This window comes from Tupaia chinensis, unplaced genomic scaffold, assembly GCF_000334495.1.
Source record: "Tupaia chinensis unplaced genomic scaffold, TupChi_1.0 Scaffold000360_1, whole genome shotgun sequence".
Lineage (NCBI taxonomy): Eukaryota > Metazoa > Chordata > Mammalia > Scandentia > Tupaiidae > Tupaia > Tupaia belangeri.
The window spans coordinates 737,654-752,516 of record NW_006159856.1 but is presented as its reverse complement, the minus strand read 5'-3'; the positions used below and the strand labels follow the sequence as shown (position 1 = coordinate 752,516).

General features: G+C 45.6%; 1 protein-coding gene across 8 annotated transcripts in view; it reads left to right on the top strand.

Moving 5' to 3' along the window:
• The window catches only part of FAM53A (family with sequence similarity 53 member A), an 88,359-nt gene that overhangs the window by 42,931 nt on the left and 30,565 nt on the right, over positions 1-14,863 (top strand). For 2 of the 8 annotated variants that reach the window (XM_006152891.1, XM_006152889.1), the window contains exon 1: positions 2,425-2,659. The exons of the other annotated variants lie outside the window; for them this stretch is intronic. In XM_006152891.1, coding sequence (XP_006152953.1) covers positions 2,582-2,659 — 78 coding nt within the window. In that variant the 5' untranslated portion in view covers positions 2,425-2,581. Of the gene's footprint in view, positions 1-2,424; positions 2,660-14,863 lie in introns of those variants that run through there. 8 annotated transcript variants of the gene reach the window in all.

Here is a 14,863-nt window from a genome sequence, read left to right as displayed (position 1 = left end):
AGGGAAAGTGAGAAAGCAAGCCACCAGGTTTAGGACTTGAACTGTGGTTGCCCATGTGGGAGTCCAGCGCCTTTAACCACCACACTACCTGCCTGCCCCTAAAAAACATTTGAATAGAGCCACTGCCCATGTGGAGACCATCTGGAGAGGCACAATGGATACAACTGACCCTGCCCTCTAATGCCATACTTCTGTCAGAGCCATTGGGTCCTCGGATATGAATTGCAGATGATGGTGGTTATGGCTGGTCATGGTGGTGCGAGCTGTCAGCACCAAGCACGTCAGCACTGAAGTCACAGTGGACACGACTTTAGACCAGAAGGGCTACATGATTACAGCCTTTCAGTTGTTGTGCGTCTCCTGGCCTGGGATGGTCCTGTATGTGGTGGTGCCATTGTTAGGACGTGCTCATCTGACACGCCCGGTCTTCTCAGCTTGGTGAGCTGAAGAGCTCATGCCTGCTGCCCAGATACTTGAGCCAGGCCTGGCGGCTGCCCCAGCACAAACATAATCGTAATGGTGTTGGTGGCTCCTTGGGCCCACTCCGGCCTTAACTGAGTGTTGCTCTGTCCAGTAAGATGCTTGCTTTTGGGCCTCATGCTTTATAGTCACTCTGAGGAGGTATTTGTTGATTTCTGTTGAAAACGTGCATGTTTTGGGGTCGGCAGATGGCATATTAGGTACATTGCTGGTCTCCCACATGGCTGGCTGTGGTTTGAGTCCCAGACTTGGTGGCCTGAGGGCACGTGTATGTGCGTGACTAAGATCCTGGAAAGAGAATGGAGGAGAAGGGATTATGGGAAGTGATTTCTCACTTTTCCTCTTATTGCCTCTCTCTCTCTCTGGTGAGCACATGCATTCTAAAGCAAATAGCTCTAAAAAAAAAGTGTGTTGTGTGTGTGTATACATTTAAAAAATTTGCCCGAGGGTATGTGTGAGGGGCAGAGGGAGGGAAAGCATGGGACACTTTCATTCTGCGCTCTAGTCTCCATGTCTCATTCTGGGCACATACACACATGCATCTGGTGTGTTTCTCAAGCCACCAGGTCTGGGATTTGAACGTGCAGTTGGTCATGTGGGATCCAGCCACCTTAACTACCAAGCCATGGAAATGTTCATATGGGTTTTTTCCTTTATCCATTTATTGCGCTAACAGGTTTTGTAAAATCGGACTCTCCTTGCTCTCCTAGGTGAGCGCCATGTTCCTAATCCAGGTATGGGTCATGTTACTACAGTGCTGAGGGTTGGGGCTACTGCTTATAGGGGCTGCTGCCCCACAGGTTTCCTTGCTTGGTTGATGGAAGGGCCTGGGCTCCCTGGCGCTTGCCTTTGGGGTTCTTTTTGCTGTGGCGTGTTGGTGGCCTGGGGGGCCAAGGAAGCCTACAGGAAGGCAGAGCAGGTGGATACGATGCACACTCTGGGTACTCTGTGTAGATTCCGTCACTCCTGTTTTAGTTTCCAAGGGCTCTGTTCTTTTTTCTCTGAGTGTTTTAAAGGGTGTTTTGATTTTATTGCACGGATACAGTGTCCCATCACTATGAGCATAGGACTGATAATTCTGTGGAAACTTTGCCTTCTTACATAGTTGGTTTTCTCCAGGTTGCTGTTTTTTTTATTTTCTTTTTACCTTGTCTGTTTTGAGTTCGATTGCTTCCTAAACCGGTGGCCCTTGGCAGCTGCTCAGACTTCCCAGTGGGTCACTAAGGAGGACTGAGCTGGGGCAGGCTGGAGGACTGGCTTCATTTAGGTGTAGGGCTGCCTTGCCTCTCTCTGCTGGCATCTGCTATCTTGGTGCAGGCTCCTCAGCTTCTGCCTGAGAAAAGAACACCCCTAGGCTGGAGAGCTGAGGGTTCTGCAAACTCCTCCATTTCAGCCTGACCTGTTGTTTTCAACTGAATCTGGTACAGAACTCTGCACTCCCTTCCCACACTGCATTCTCTTAGTAGGTAACCCCAGCTTTGGTGGAGGAGGGCGTTGTCATCCGGCTGGCTACAGTGGGTGGGGGAGGAATATTCTACCGTTGGGAGCAGACCTGCGGGGAGGTGGGGAACCAGGAGTTTACAGCCAGAGTTTCTGTACTGCTGGATCGAGATCTGACTTCCCACCAGCTCCCCAGCTTCCATAATGTTGCCATTATCTCCTTTCCTTTCTTTGCCTTTTTTTTTGAGCAAGGCCTAGGGGTGGACTTTATTGTTACCTTATTTGAGGCTCTGAGAGTGATTGGTTCTCATGTGTGCATTAACCTTCCATCCTTTAGCCAGAATAGCACCTTTCTCAGATTTTTCCAGGAGAAAACTTGCTTGTTCTCAGGCCGGATATCAGAAATACGTTAAATGCATGGGACTCCACATATAACAGAAACAGCAACCAAATTGTTTGCATGTAGTCATATGACAATTTCTTTTTATTGAAAAACAGGCACAGAGCTCTGAAGAACCTATGGAAATGGATTGTTCATCTATAAATTGGAGGCATGACTTTGAGATTTAGTTAGACCCAGCAATAGCTTGGGCCTTCTGAAGTCTGATGTCCCTGAACTCCAGTGACCGTTGGTGTGGACGGAGGACACAGGGCTCTGACCATGGTTACGCTCATCACTGAGAAGCTTCAGAGCCAGAGTCTGGATGACCTCACCCGCCAAACCTGTGAGGCTAGCCCCGTAAGCAGGCCGTAACCCTGTGATGTTGCAAGAATGACTGAGCTGTGAGGTGGAGGTCTGAGGGGCTTGGGTGGGAGTTGGGAGCACTAGGAACTGTCGAGTCAGAGGGAGGTGTTTGATGGGAGATCCAGTGCATACACGGCCCTTGGAGCCTATCTGCTTTATTATGATGGGTTTTCACCATCAACAGGGGGCTGGCTCCGTGGCCTGGTGGTTAAGGGAGATAGATTCCCCATGGCTGATTGCACAGTTTGAGTCCTGGACCTGGCAACTTGAGAAACAAGTTTGTTGGGTGCATGTGCAAGCCTGCCCAGAATTCTGAAAGGAGGGAGAGATGGAGGAAAAGGAATTGTGATCATTCCCCATGGGAGGTGCTTCTCTTCTCCCTCTCTCTCTGTCTCTCTGGTGAGTGCATGTGCCCTCTAGCAAAAAAACAAACCAAACAAAAAACAGCCAAAAAATGAAAAGCAAAAAGCCAATAGAGCCAGCCCCATGGCCTAGAGGTTAAGTAAGTTGGATCCCTTGTGGCTGACTGCAGTTTGAGTACTGGCCCGGTGGCTTACTCTGCGCAGGATAGAGAAATGGAACAGGAGGGGTTGCAGTGTGATTACACCTTATTGGGGAGGTGCTTGCTCCCTTTCCTCTCCCTCTCTGTCTCTCTCTGGTGAGTACATGTGCCCTCTGACAATTAAGAAAAAATGAAATGAGTGTGAACAGAGGGATGTCTTAGGAGTTCAGGAGTCCTTAGGGCCTGGTGCACTTGTTACTTGCCATCTAGACTGTACAGCTGCCTATGACCCTGCCAGGACTTCTCTCCAAACCCTCCTGGAACCAGCCCTTCCTGAGAGAGCCTCTTTCCTGCCTGGTTTGAACTTTATGTAGTCAGATTCATTTTTCTATCATCACGGTAAAGTGAACTTTTGATGTGTCACTTTCAGGATACTTCTTTCCGTCATTAGATTATGGGTCAACAAGAAGATGACTGAGTGGCCCCCAAATCTGTATACAATGCAGGAGGGTCCCACATAATTAGGGGGCACTCAAGGCTTCCCTCTTGTCGCCTGAAGCCTGCCTGTGCATGGTTCTGGGATAGATGAGCATGGTTTATTCTGATCTTGTTGCACACTAAGGAAATGAGAAAGTGGAAGGAAGGCCATGGACCCCAGGCTTTGGACTGGGCTGTGGGACCCATTTTTTCTGCAGGTGGCTTTAACTGTGTTCTAAGCCAAAGGTCTGCTCCTCCCAAGGAGCTGCCTTTTGAGGTTCCTGGGTGGAGGGTGGTCTGGGCCTTCTCCAGGTGGGAGTGGTAGTGGGGATCCTCTACAGAGAGCGGCTTGTGGGGCCTGGTGCTGGGGCCAGCCATGATAGCGATGAGACGTGGTAATTCTGGCTGCATCTTAGGGTCCGTGCCCAGTCTGTCTGTCCCCAGGGTGGCAGCTGAGCAGGAAGGGCAAGCGCTTGCCCAGCTTCCTGCCACATCATGGGCTGCAGAGCCCCTGTTCTTGCCTTAGTACCATGTGCTAGTTCCCATTCTTTTCTTTTGCTTAAGTGGGGAAAATAGTTTTGAGGAGACTATAACCAAGACTGAAAGACCCAGGATGGTCCATTCCTCATGGAATAACCATGTGTCTCAGAACATTTTTGTCAAGTAGACATCAGCCAGGGTGCTGTGCAGCTTCCTCACAGAGTCTACCTGCTGGGTACCCTGCTTGACAGATGTCCCCAAGGGGCCTCCACATTCTTGGCCCTGTAGGTGGTTGTTCTTAACCTCGTTTTGGGACGACTGTGTCCTTTGACAGAGTAGGCAGCACGGCCAACTGTTCAGCCTACCCCAGCCTCAGGAGAAGGCCCCTGGGAGCCCTGGAGGAATGAGTCACACAGTCTGCTCCCTGGCCTCTCCTGACCTGTCTGGGCAGCCCAGGGCAGTTACTTTTAAGTGTGTTGCTGTTGGTGCTGATTTTTCCTCAGTGACTCCTGACCTATTAACAGGGTAGTTGTTTCTTTCTGAAATGGAGAACGAAACTTTCCTTTCACTGAATCTGAATCTTTTGAATCTTTTAAAAATCTTTTGAGTTTTAAGAGGCACTGTTTTGGTGTTTGAAGCCTAAGTATTACTTATGGATCGTGGGGAGAACCACGACCTGGGGGAGGCCCAGCCCTGCCATTCCTTACCACTGGAGTCCCAGAGCCTGGGGGGTGGAGGTCGGGGATACAGCAGGGAAAGGGGGCTTGCAAGCAGGTGTTCATTGTAAGGATGACAAGAACCATCCTTGCTGTAATTCTTTCATTGCAACACAACTGTACTTTGTGTGAATTCTCTCTAAGTCTTTCAGGATACACAGAAACAGTCTGGAAAATAATTCCCTTATTTTATTTTTTTTAATGTTTTTGTCATAGGTTGCATGCACTTGCTAGAGAGAGAGAGAGACAGTGAGAGGAAAAGTGAGAAATCAACTCCCAGGGAGGATGGCCATGCTGCAATTCCTTCTTCTTCATTTTCCTACTGGGATTTTTGACACACATGCACATGCACCTGGTGTGATGTTCAAGCTACCAGGTCAGAGACTTAAAGATCAGTTGACCACGTGAGAGTCCAGCATCTTAATTACAATGCCACCTGTTGGCCCCAGTAATTCCCTTATTACTGGTAGGTATTTCACCAAATCCTGGTGAAACTTGCTTGTGTAGGTTCTACAGCATCATATTTTGTTTCTAATACTGGGCTTTTCTAGCATTCACTTTTCATAAAGAATTAGTGGGGCCGGCAGTTGGCATGGTGGTTTCTTCTTCTTCTTCTTCTTCTTCTTATTTTTTGCTATAGGATGCATGTGCTCACCAGAAAGACAGAGGCAGAGAGACAGAAAGTGAGAAATCACCCCCCAGGGGAAATGACCATGCCACAATCCCTTCTTCTCTATTCTTCTCTCGGAATCTTGGGCACACACGCACATGTGCCCGTCATGAGTTTAAGCCACTGGTCTGGGACTCGAACTGTGGTCCATTACATGGGAGTCCAGTGACATAGCCATTATGCCAGCTGCTGGTCCTGGCATAGTAGTTAAGGTGCTAGACTCCCACATGACTGATTGTAGCTTGAGTCCCAGACCTGGTAGCTTGCTATCTCTCTCTCTCTTTCTCTTTCTCTGGACTAATTGAAGAAGAAGAATGAATAAAATAAAAAATAAAAAATTCTTTAAAAAAAAAGAATTAGTATCATTTGCGAAATGCACAAATCATCTTATCTTTTTGAGTCAGAAGTCCCTGTCATCTTCATCTCCATTTATTATTTTAAGTTTTTCATTATCTCTGGGCTGTTTTTTTTAAAGGATTATTTATTTTATATTTTATTATTTTTCATTTGACCAGAGAGAAATAAAGAGAGAGAAAGGGAAAGTGAGAAAGGGGCTTGAACCATAGGTGGCAAAGTGGAGGTCCAGCATCCCAACCACTGCCTCACCTGCCAGTCCCCAGATATTGTTTTTTGGAGAACTCTCCCTATCACCCCCTCTTTCCCACCCCTGCTATGGTGTGCTTGTGTTCCCTGGAGAGACAGAGACAGAGAGAGAGAAAGTGAGAATTCCCTCCCTAGGGAGATGGCCATGCCAAGTCCTTTCTCCTTCATTCTCCTCTTGGGATTTTGGACATGCATTCACACGTGCCTGGAATGAATTTCAAGTTGCCAGGTCTGGGACTAGAAATGTGGTCAGACATGTGGGAGTCCAGCACCTTAAGTACTATGCCACCTGCTGGCCCCTCTGGACCTTTTAATACTATTCTATGATTAGGACAGTGTGATTGATTCTGTTGAAGAACTTTGAAATACAGGTACTTGGTGGTAAATTGTTCATATGTGAGACCAGTTCTCTCATATTACCTGTAAATGTCTAAACACACATTACTTTTAACACTTTTCCTTTTTTTAGTTTGATATAGGGTGTATGCACTAAACGGAGAGAAACAGACAGGGAAAGTAAGAAATCACCCCTCGGGGGTTTGCTACACCGTAATCCCTTCTTCATTCTCTTCTCAGGATTTTGGGCATGCATGCACATACGCCTGGTGTGTTTTTCAAGTTTTGCTGGGTTTAGGACTTGATCTATACAGTTGGCCGTGTGGGATCCTAACCTCCACACCATCTGCTGGACCAAAATCAGTGTTTTAGAGAGCCAATTCTTTGTATAAGGATAGAAATTGATGTTTTAAAAGGTGACTTAAAATCATGTGTTTATGAAAAAGAAGTATAGACAATAGTAGAGAGCTAGAAATTCCATGTTCCCACCACCTGGCCTTGGCAAGCGAGTGAGCATGTGCCACTCACTCATAGCCCCTTGTTTGTTCTGTGCCTTCACTTGTGCCCCTCCTGCAGGCATTTGCAGCAAATTCTAAACAAAGTTACTCTGTAAATATTTCAGTACTTCTAAAAGATTGGGACCAGCAGTTGGCATAATGGCTATGTTGCTGGACTCCCATGTAGTCGATTGTGGTTCGAGTCCCGAACCTGGTGCCTTAAACTCACACTGGGTGAATGTGCCCAAGATCCCAAGAGGAAAATGAAGGAGAAGGAATTGCTGTGTGGCCATCCCTGCTGGTGGGTGGTTTCTTACTTTTTGTCTTTCTGTGTCTCTCTGTCTTTCTGGCGAGTGCACGCACCCTATAGCGAAAACCTCTCCAAAATAAATGAATGAATGAATGAATGAATGAATGATAAAGACTTTAAGAAAGGGAACCAGCAATTAGCGTAATGGCTATGACGCTGGACTCCCACGTTGTCGACCGCGGTTCGCGTCCTGGACCTGGTGGCTTAAAACTCACACCGGGTGCGTGTGTGTGCGTGCCCACAAGTCCTTTCTCCTTCATTCTCCTCTTGGGATTTTGGACATGCATTCACACGTGCCTGGAATGAATTTCAAGTTGCCAGGTCTGGGACTAGAAATGTGGTCAGACATGTGGGAGTCCAGCACCTTAAGTACTATGCCACCTGCTGGCCCCTCTGGACCTTTTAATACTATTCTATGATTAGGACAGTGTGATTGATTCTGTTGAAGAACTTTGAAATACAGGTACTTGGTGGTAAATTGTTCATATGTGAGACCAGTTCTCTCATATTACCTGTAAATGTCTAAACACACATTACTTTTAACACTTTTCCTTTTTTTAGTTTGATATAGGGTGTATGCACTAAACGGAGAGAAACAGACAGGGAAAGTAAGAAATCACCCCTCGGGGGTTTGCTACACCGTAATCCCTTCTTCATTCTCTTCTCAGGATTTTGGGCATGCATGCACATACGCCTGGTGTGTTTTTCAAGTTTTGCTGGGTTTAGGACTTGATCTATACAGTTGGCCGTGTGGGATCCTAACCTCCACACCATCTGCTGGACCAAAATCAGTATTTTAGAGAGCCAATTCTTTGTATAAGGATAGAAATTGATGTTTTAAAAGGTGACTTAAAATCATGTGTTTATGAAAAAGAAGTATAGACAATAGTAGAGAGCTAGAAATTCCATGTTCCCACCACCTGGCCTTGGCAAGCGAGTGAGCATGTGCCACTCACTCATAGCCCCTTGTTTGTTCTGTGCCTTCACTTGTGCCCCTCCTGCAGGCATTTGCAGCAAATTCTAAACAAAGTTACTCTGTAAATATTTCAGTACTTCTAAAAGATTGGGACCAGCAGTTGGCATAATGGCTATGTTGCTGGACTCCCATGTAGTCGATTGTGGTTCGAGTCCCGAACCTGGTGCCTTAAACTCACGCTGGGTGAGTGTGCCCAAGATCCCAAGAGGAAAATGAAGGAGAAGGAATTGCTGTGTGGCCATCCCTGCTGGTGGGTGGTTTCTTACTTTTTGTCTTTCTGTGTCTCTCTGTCTTTCTGGCGAGTGCACGCACCCTATAGCGAAAACCTCTCCAAAATAAATGAATGAATGAATGAATGAATGAATGATAAAGACTTTAAGAAAGGGAACCAGCAATTAGCGTAATGGCTATGACGCTGGACTCCCACGTTGTCGACCGCGGTTCGCGTCCTGGACCTGGTGGCTTAAAACTCACACCGGGTGCGTGTGTGTGCGTGCCCAAGATCCCGAGAGGAGAATGGAGGAGAAGGGATTGCGGCATGACCATCCCCCGTGGGGGGTGATTTCTCGCTTTCTGTCCCTATGTCTCTCTCTGTCTGTCTGGTGAGCGCACATGCCCTATAGCAAAGACTTTAAGAAACATTATTTTCCCACCCAAAACACCTTGAGTAATTCCTTAATTATTAAATATCCAGTCATTCAAATTTGTTCAGTCATCTCAGTTTATCAGTTTGTTCAGACAATTCAGATTCACTGTGTCTCACGTCTCTTTTTAACTGTAGACATGCCTTTGGGGTTTTATTCGTTGAGTATGTTGAGGTGTTTGTCTTGGACTTTCCTGAGCCTGGATGCTGCTGGTGGCATTCTGGGGTTATCTTTTCAAATGTTCTGCAAGTTGCTAGTTGGAGCTAGAGCTGCATTATCTTGTATGGTAATGTCTAGCTGCAGGAGGCTTTTAAAATTGAAAATAAGGTGAATTAAAATCGAACCCTGGGCCAGCCAGTGGCATGATGGTTGAGGGAGCTGGATCCCACATGGCTGACTGCAGGGTTCAAGTTCAAGACCTAGCAGCTTGAAGAGCACACCAGGTGTGTGTGTGTATGTGCCCAAAATCTTAAAAGGAGGAATAGAGGAGAGGAGATTGTGGTCTGGTCAGTCTCCATTGAAAGTGCTTTTTTACTTTCTTTCTCTCTGTCTCTCAAATGAGCACATTTGGCCTCAAGCAAATTAAAAAAAAAAAAAGGAACAGAATTTTACCAATGCTGTTTCTCATTGGTCTCAGGCACCTCTCAGTGCTCAATGTCCTCATATGGCTAGTGGCTGCTGTAGTAGATAGTGCTGATGTGGAGCAACCCAGCAGTCCAGCGGTACAGAAAGTTCTGTTGGTCAGTGCTGAGACCTGATCAGATTCACATCTGGTAGGCCACATTTTGTTTATCCATTTGTCTGCTGATACACATTTGAGTTGATTCCACTTTTTGACTATTACAGATACGCTGTTGTGAGCATCATGTACATGTTTTTGTGCAGATATGTTGTCATTTCTCATAGGTGTATACCTAGGAGTAGAATTGCTGAGTCATATGATTAGATACTGTTTAACATCCCTAGGAAACACTGAAGTGTTTTCTATAGGAGCTACACCATTTTACACACCCCCACCATCGTTTAAGGATTTCAATCTTGTCAACACTTCTTATTGTCCATTTCTTAATGCAGCCATCCTTGTGGGTATGAAGTAGTATCATTGTGGTTTTGATTTTTTTCTCCTAATGACTAATGATATTGAGCATCTTTTCACATGTTCACATTTCACATGTTCACCTTCATGTATCGTCTTTGGAGAAATAGTTATCTAAATCCTTTGTTTATTTTTATTTATTTATTTACTTATTTTTAGGTTAATGATATAGGGCGTGTGCGCTCTATGAAAAGAGAAAGAGAGAAAGTAAGAAATCATTCCCTAAGGGGGATGACCACACGATCCCTTCTCCATTCTCCTCCTTGTATTTTTTATTTTTTTGGAGAGGTTTTTGCTATCGGGTACGTGCGCTCGCAAGAAAGACAGAGAAAGACAGAGAGACAGAAAGTGATAAATCACCTCCCGGGGGAATGGCCATGCTGCAATCCCTTCTACTCCATTCTCCTCTCAGGATCTTGGGCATGCACACACACGTGCCTGGTGTGAGTTTAAGCCACCAGGTCTGGGACTTGAACTGTGATTGACTACATGGGAGTCTAGTGACATAACTATTACGCCATCTACTGGTCCCTCCTCCTTGGATTTTGGGCATGCACTTTCACATGCCCGGCATGATTTTTTTTTTTTTTTGAGAGGTATTTTTTTTCCATTCTCCTCTCAGGATCTTGGGCATGCACACACACGTGCCTGGTGTGAGTTTAAGCCACTAGGTCTGGGACTCAAACCGTGATTGACTACATGGGAGTCTAGTGACATAACTATTACGCCATCTACTGGTCCCTCCTCCTTGGATTTTGGGCATGCACTTTCACATGCCCGGCATGATTTTTAAGCCATTGGGTCCAGGATTTGAACTATGGTTGGCCATGTGGAAATTAAGTACCTTAACCAACACACCACCTGCTGGTCCTTCTGTTTATTTTTAAATTGGGTTATTTCTCTTTTTGTCATTGGGTTATAAGAATTCTTTATAAATTTTTAGGTACCAGTCCTTTATCAGATATATTAATTCCAAAATTCTTCTCCCATTCTATGTGTTGCCTTTTCAATTCAATTTCTTTCTCTCTCTCTGTCTTTTTTCCCCTAATCTTCTGATTAGTTTTTATTTTCTGGCTCAAGTATATTCTCTCAATCTCTTGATAGTATTTTTTTTTTTTTTTTTTTTCTTTAGGGGCTGTGGGGCATGTGCGCTCACCAGAAAGAGAGAGACAGAGAGATAGCAAGAAATCACCCCCCAGAGGGTATGGCCATGCTGCAATTCCTTCTCCTTCATTCTCCTCTTGGTGTCTTGGGCATGCGCACTCAAGTGCCAGGTTTAAGCCACCGAGTCCAGGACTCTAACCACGGTCGACTACATGGGAGTCCAGCGACATAACCATTATGCCATCTGCTGATACCTTGATCATATCTTTGAAACACAAAAATTTTAATTTTGATGAAGTTCATTTGATCTTTTTCTTCTTCTGTTGTATATGCTTTTGAGATCATACTTAAGAATCCTTTGCCAAATCTTAGGTCATTAAGATTGACACCTATGTTTTCTTTGAAGAGTTTTATAGTTGTAGGTCTTACATGTAGGTCTTTAATTCATTGTGAGTTAATTCTTATATATAGCATGAAGTAAGGGTCTAATTTCTTTCCTTTTTTTTAGAGAGATTTTTGCCATAAGGCATGCACACTCACCAGAGAGACAGAAACAGAGAGACAGAAAATGAGAAATCACCCCCTGGAGGATGGCCACATTGCAGTCCCTTCTTCATTCTACATGGGTGTCAAGTGACGTAACCATTATACCTTCTGCTGGTCCCATATTTTTAAAGATTTTTGCCATAGGGTGCATATACTTGCTAGAGAGACAAGAGAGAGAGAAAGTGAGAAATCACCCCAAGGGGGGATGACCATGCCACACTCTCTTCTCCTCCATTCTCCTCTCAGGATTTTGGGTACATACACACATGTACCCAGCTTGTTTTTCAATCTGTCAGTTCCAGGACATGAACGATGCAGTCACCTGCTGGCCAATAAATATATATATTTTAAATTGATGCATAATTTACATATAGTATGCAGTGGACTGAATGTTTATGTCCCTCCCCAAATTCATATGCTGACATCTTTTTCTTTTTTTTTGGAGAGGTTTTTGTTATAGGGTGCATGTGCTCGGCAGAAAGAGAGAGACAGAGAGACAGAAAGTGAGAAATCGCCCCTGAGGAGGACGGCCAACCACAATCCCTTTTCTTCCATTCTCTTGGGATCTTGGGCATGCATGCACATGCACCCGGCGTGAGTTTAAGCCACTGGATCTGGGACTCGAACCACAGTCGACTACGTGGGAGTCCAGTGACATAGCCATTACGCCAACTGCTGCTCCCCATATGTTGATATCTTAACCCCTAACGTGATGCTTTTGGAGGTGGAGCCTTTGGGAGGTGATTTGGTCATGAGGTAGCATCCTTATGAATGAGATACTAATCTATAGTGCCCTTATAAAAGAGACCCCAGAGCTATCCTTTTCCACAATGCGAAGTTGTAGTAAGAAGACTGCTGTCTGTGAACAAGGAAGCAAGGCCCTCTTCAGACACCATGCCTCGAGCCTAGAATTCTCAGTGTCCAGAATTATGATAAACAGTGTTTGTTTATAAGTGACCCAGTTTGGGTATTGTTACCAAACTCTAACCAAGTTTGCCTACCTGTGTGCCCCAAGCCAACCTGTAGACATGTAGTATGATAAAGATAATACAACTTTATTGCCATGTGCAAAGCAAGGAGAGTGGGCAGCTAAAGTTGAAAAAGCCAGGTCTTCCTGAGGAGTTCCATGCATGCACTTTTTTTTTTTTTGAGAGGTATTTTTTTTGCTATAGAGCACGTGCACTCGCCAGAAAGACAGAGAGAGACGGAGAGACAGAAAGCAAGAAATCACCCCCCCAGGGGGGATGGCCACATCGCAATCCTTTCTTCTCCATTTTCCTCTCGGGATCTTGGGCATGCACGCACATGTGCCTGGCGTGAGTTTAAACCACTGGGTCTGGGACTCAAACCGTGGTCTACTACATGGGAGTCCGGTGACATAGCCATTATGCTAACTGCTGGTCCCATCCATCCATGCATTTTTAAGGGCAAAATTAAGGGTAGAGATCTTAGGCACATGATCAGCTCCATGATTAAAGAGGGCATCTAGTGAGCTTTCTGTCTGTCTCTTGCTAGTGAGCTTTCTTTCTTTTTAAAGAGTTATTTAACTTTATTTATTATTATTATTTTCCAGAGAGAGAAAGAGAGAAAGTAAGCCACTCGAACCATGGTTGGCCACATAGGAGTCCAGTACCTTTAACTACCTCGCCACCTACTGGCCCCAGTGAGCTTTCTTTCTTTCTTTTTTTTGGGAGAGGTTTTTGCTATAGGGCGCGTGCACTCGCCAGACAGAGAGAGACAGAGAGACAGAAAGCGAGAAATCACCCCCTGGGGGGATGGCCACGCTGCAATCCCTTCTCCTCCATTCTCCTCTCGGGATCTTGGGCACGCACGCACACGCGCCCGGCGTGAGTTCTAAGCCACCGGGTCCAGGAAGCGAACCGCGATCGACTACGTGGGAATCCAGCGACATAGCCATTATACTAACTGCTGGTTCCCGATGGGGGGTGATTTTTGACTTTCCCTCTCAATCTCTCTCTCTCTTATGAGCACATGCACCCTTTGACAAAACCTAAACAAATAAATAAATAAATTTTAGGTCAGGAAATTTTAATTTTTTTCTTCAACAGAAGTGGAAATTTAGGGCTCAGGCCTTTAGGTGTCCATGCTTAGTTTCAGTATTCTGCTATAGCAGCCTAAACAGACTATGAGAGCTGGTACAAGTAGTGGGCTGCTGCTATAACAAATACTTAAAAATGTGGAAGTGGCTTTGGAACTGGGCCATGTGTAGACACTAAAAATTTTGAGGCTAGTAGAAGCCTACATTACTATGAGTGTAACTTTATTTCATTTTTTTAGATTTTTGCTGTCGGGCATGTGTGCTTGCTGGAGACAGAGAAAAAAGGAAGGTGAACAAGCACCCACCAGGGGGTATGACCACACCACAGTCCCTTCTCCTTGCTGCTGTCAGGATTTTGGCCATGCGTGCACACTTGCCTGGTGTGTTTTTCAGGCTGCTGGATCTGAGACTTGAACTGCACACCTGGTCATGTGGAATCCAGTTACCTTAACCTTCACACCATCTGCAGGTTCTTTTTTTTTTTTTTTTGAGAGGTTTTTGCTATAGGGCGCGTGCACTCGCCACACAGAGAGAGACAGAGAGACAGAAAGCAAGAAATCAGCCCCCAGGGGGGATGGTCACGCCACAATCCCTTCTCCTCCATTCTCCTCTTGGGATCTTGGGCACACATGCACATGCGCCCAGCGTGAGTTTAAGCTGCTGGGTCTGGGACTCGAACCGCGGTCGACCACGTGGGAGTCCAGCGACATAACCATTACGCTAACTGCTGGTCCCCCATCTGCAGGTTAAAGGTCCTGAGTGGACCTTTAAATGAGATTCTAGTGAGAGCTCAGAAAGGAAAGAGGATAACTGTAGAGAAAGCTTCCATTTTAGAAAATATTAAGAAATCATGAACAGAATATTGGTAAAAATATGGATGGTGTGACCAGCAGACGGCATAATGGTTATGTCACTAGACTCCCACAGTTCGGGTTTCAGACCCGGTGACTTACTCAAAACAGGCCATGTGCATGCATATCTAAAATCCTGAGAGGAGAATGGAGAAGAGATTGTGATGTGGCCACCCCCCAGGGGATAATTTCTCATTTTCTGTCTCTCCGGGGAGTGTATACACCCTGTATCAAAAATCTCTCCTAGGGAACCAGCAGTTAGTGTAATGGCTATGTCGCTGGACTCCCACGTAGTCGACCGCGGTTCGCGTCTCGGACCCGGTGGCTTAAA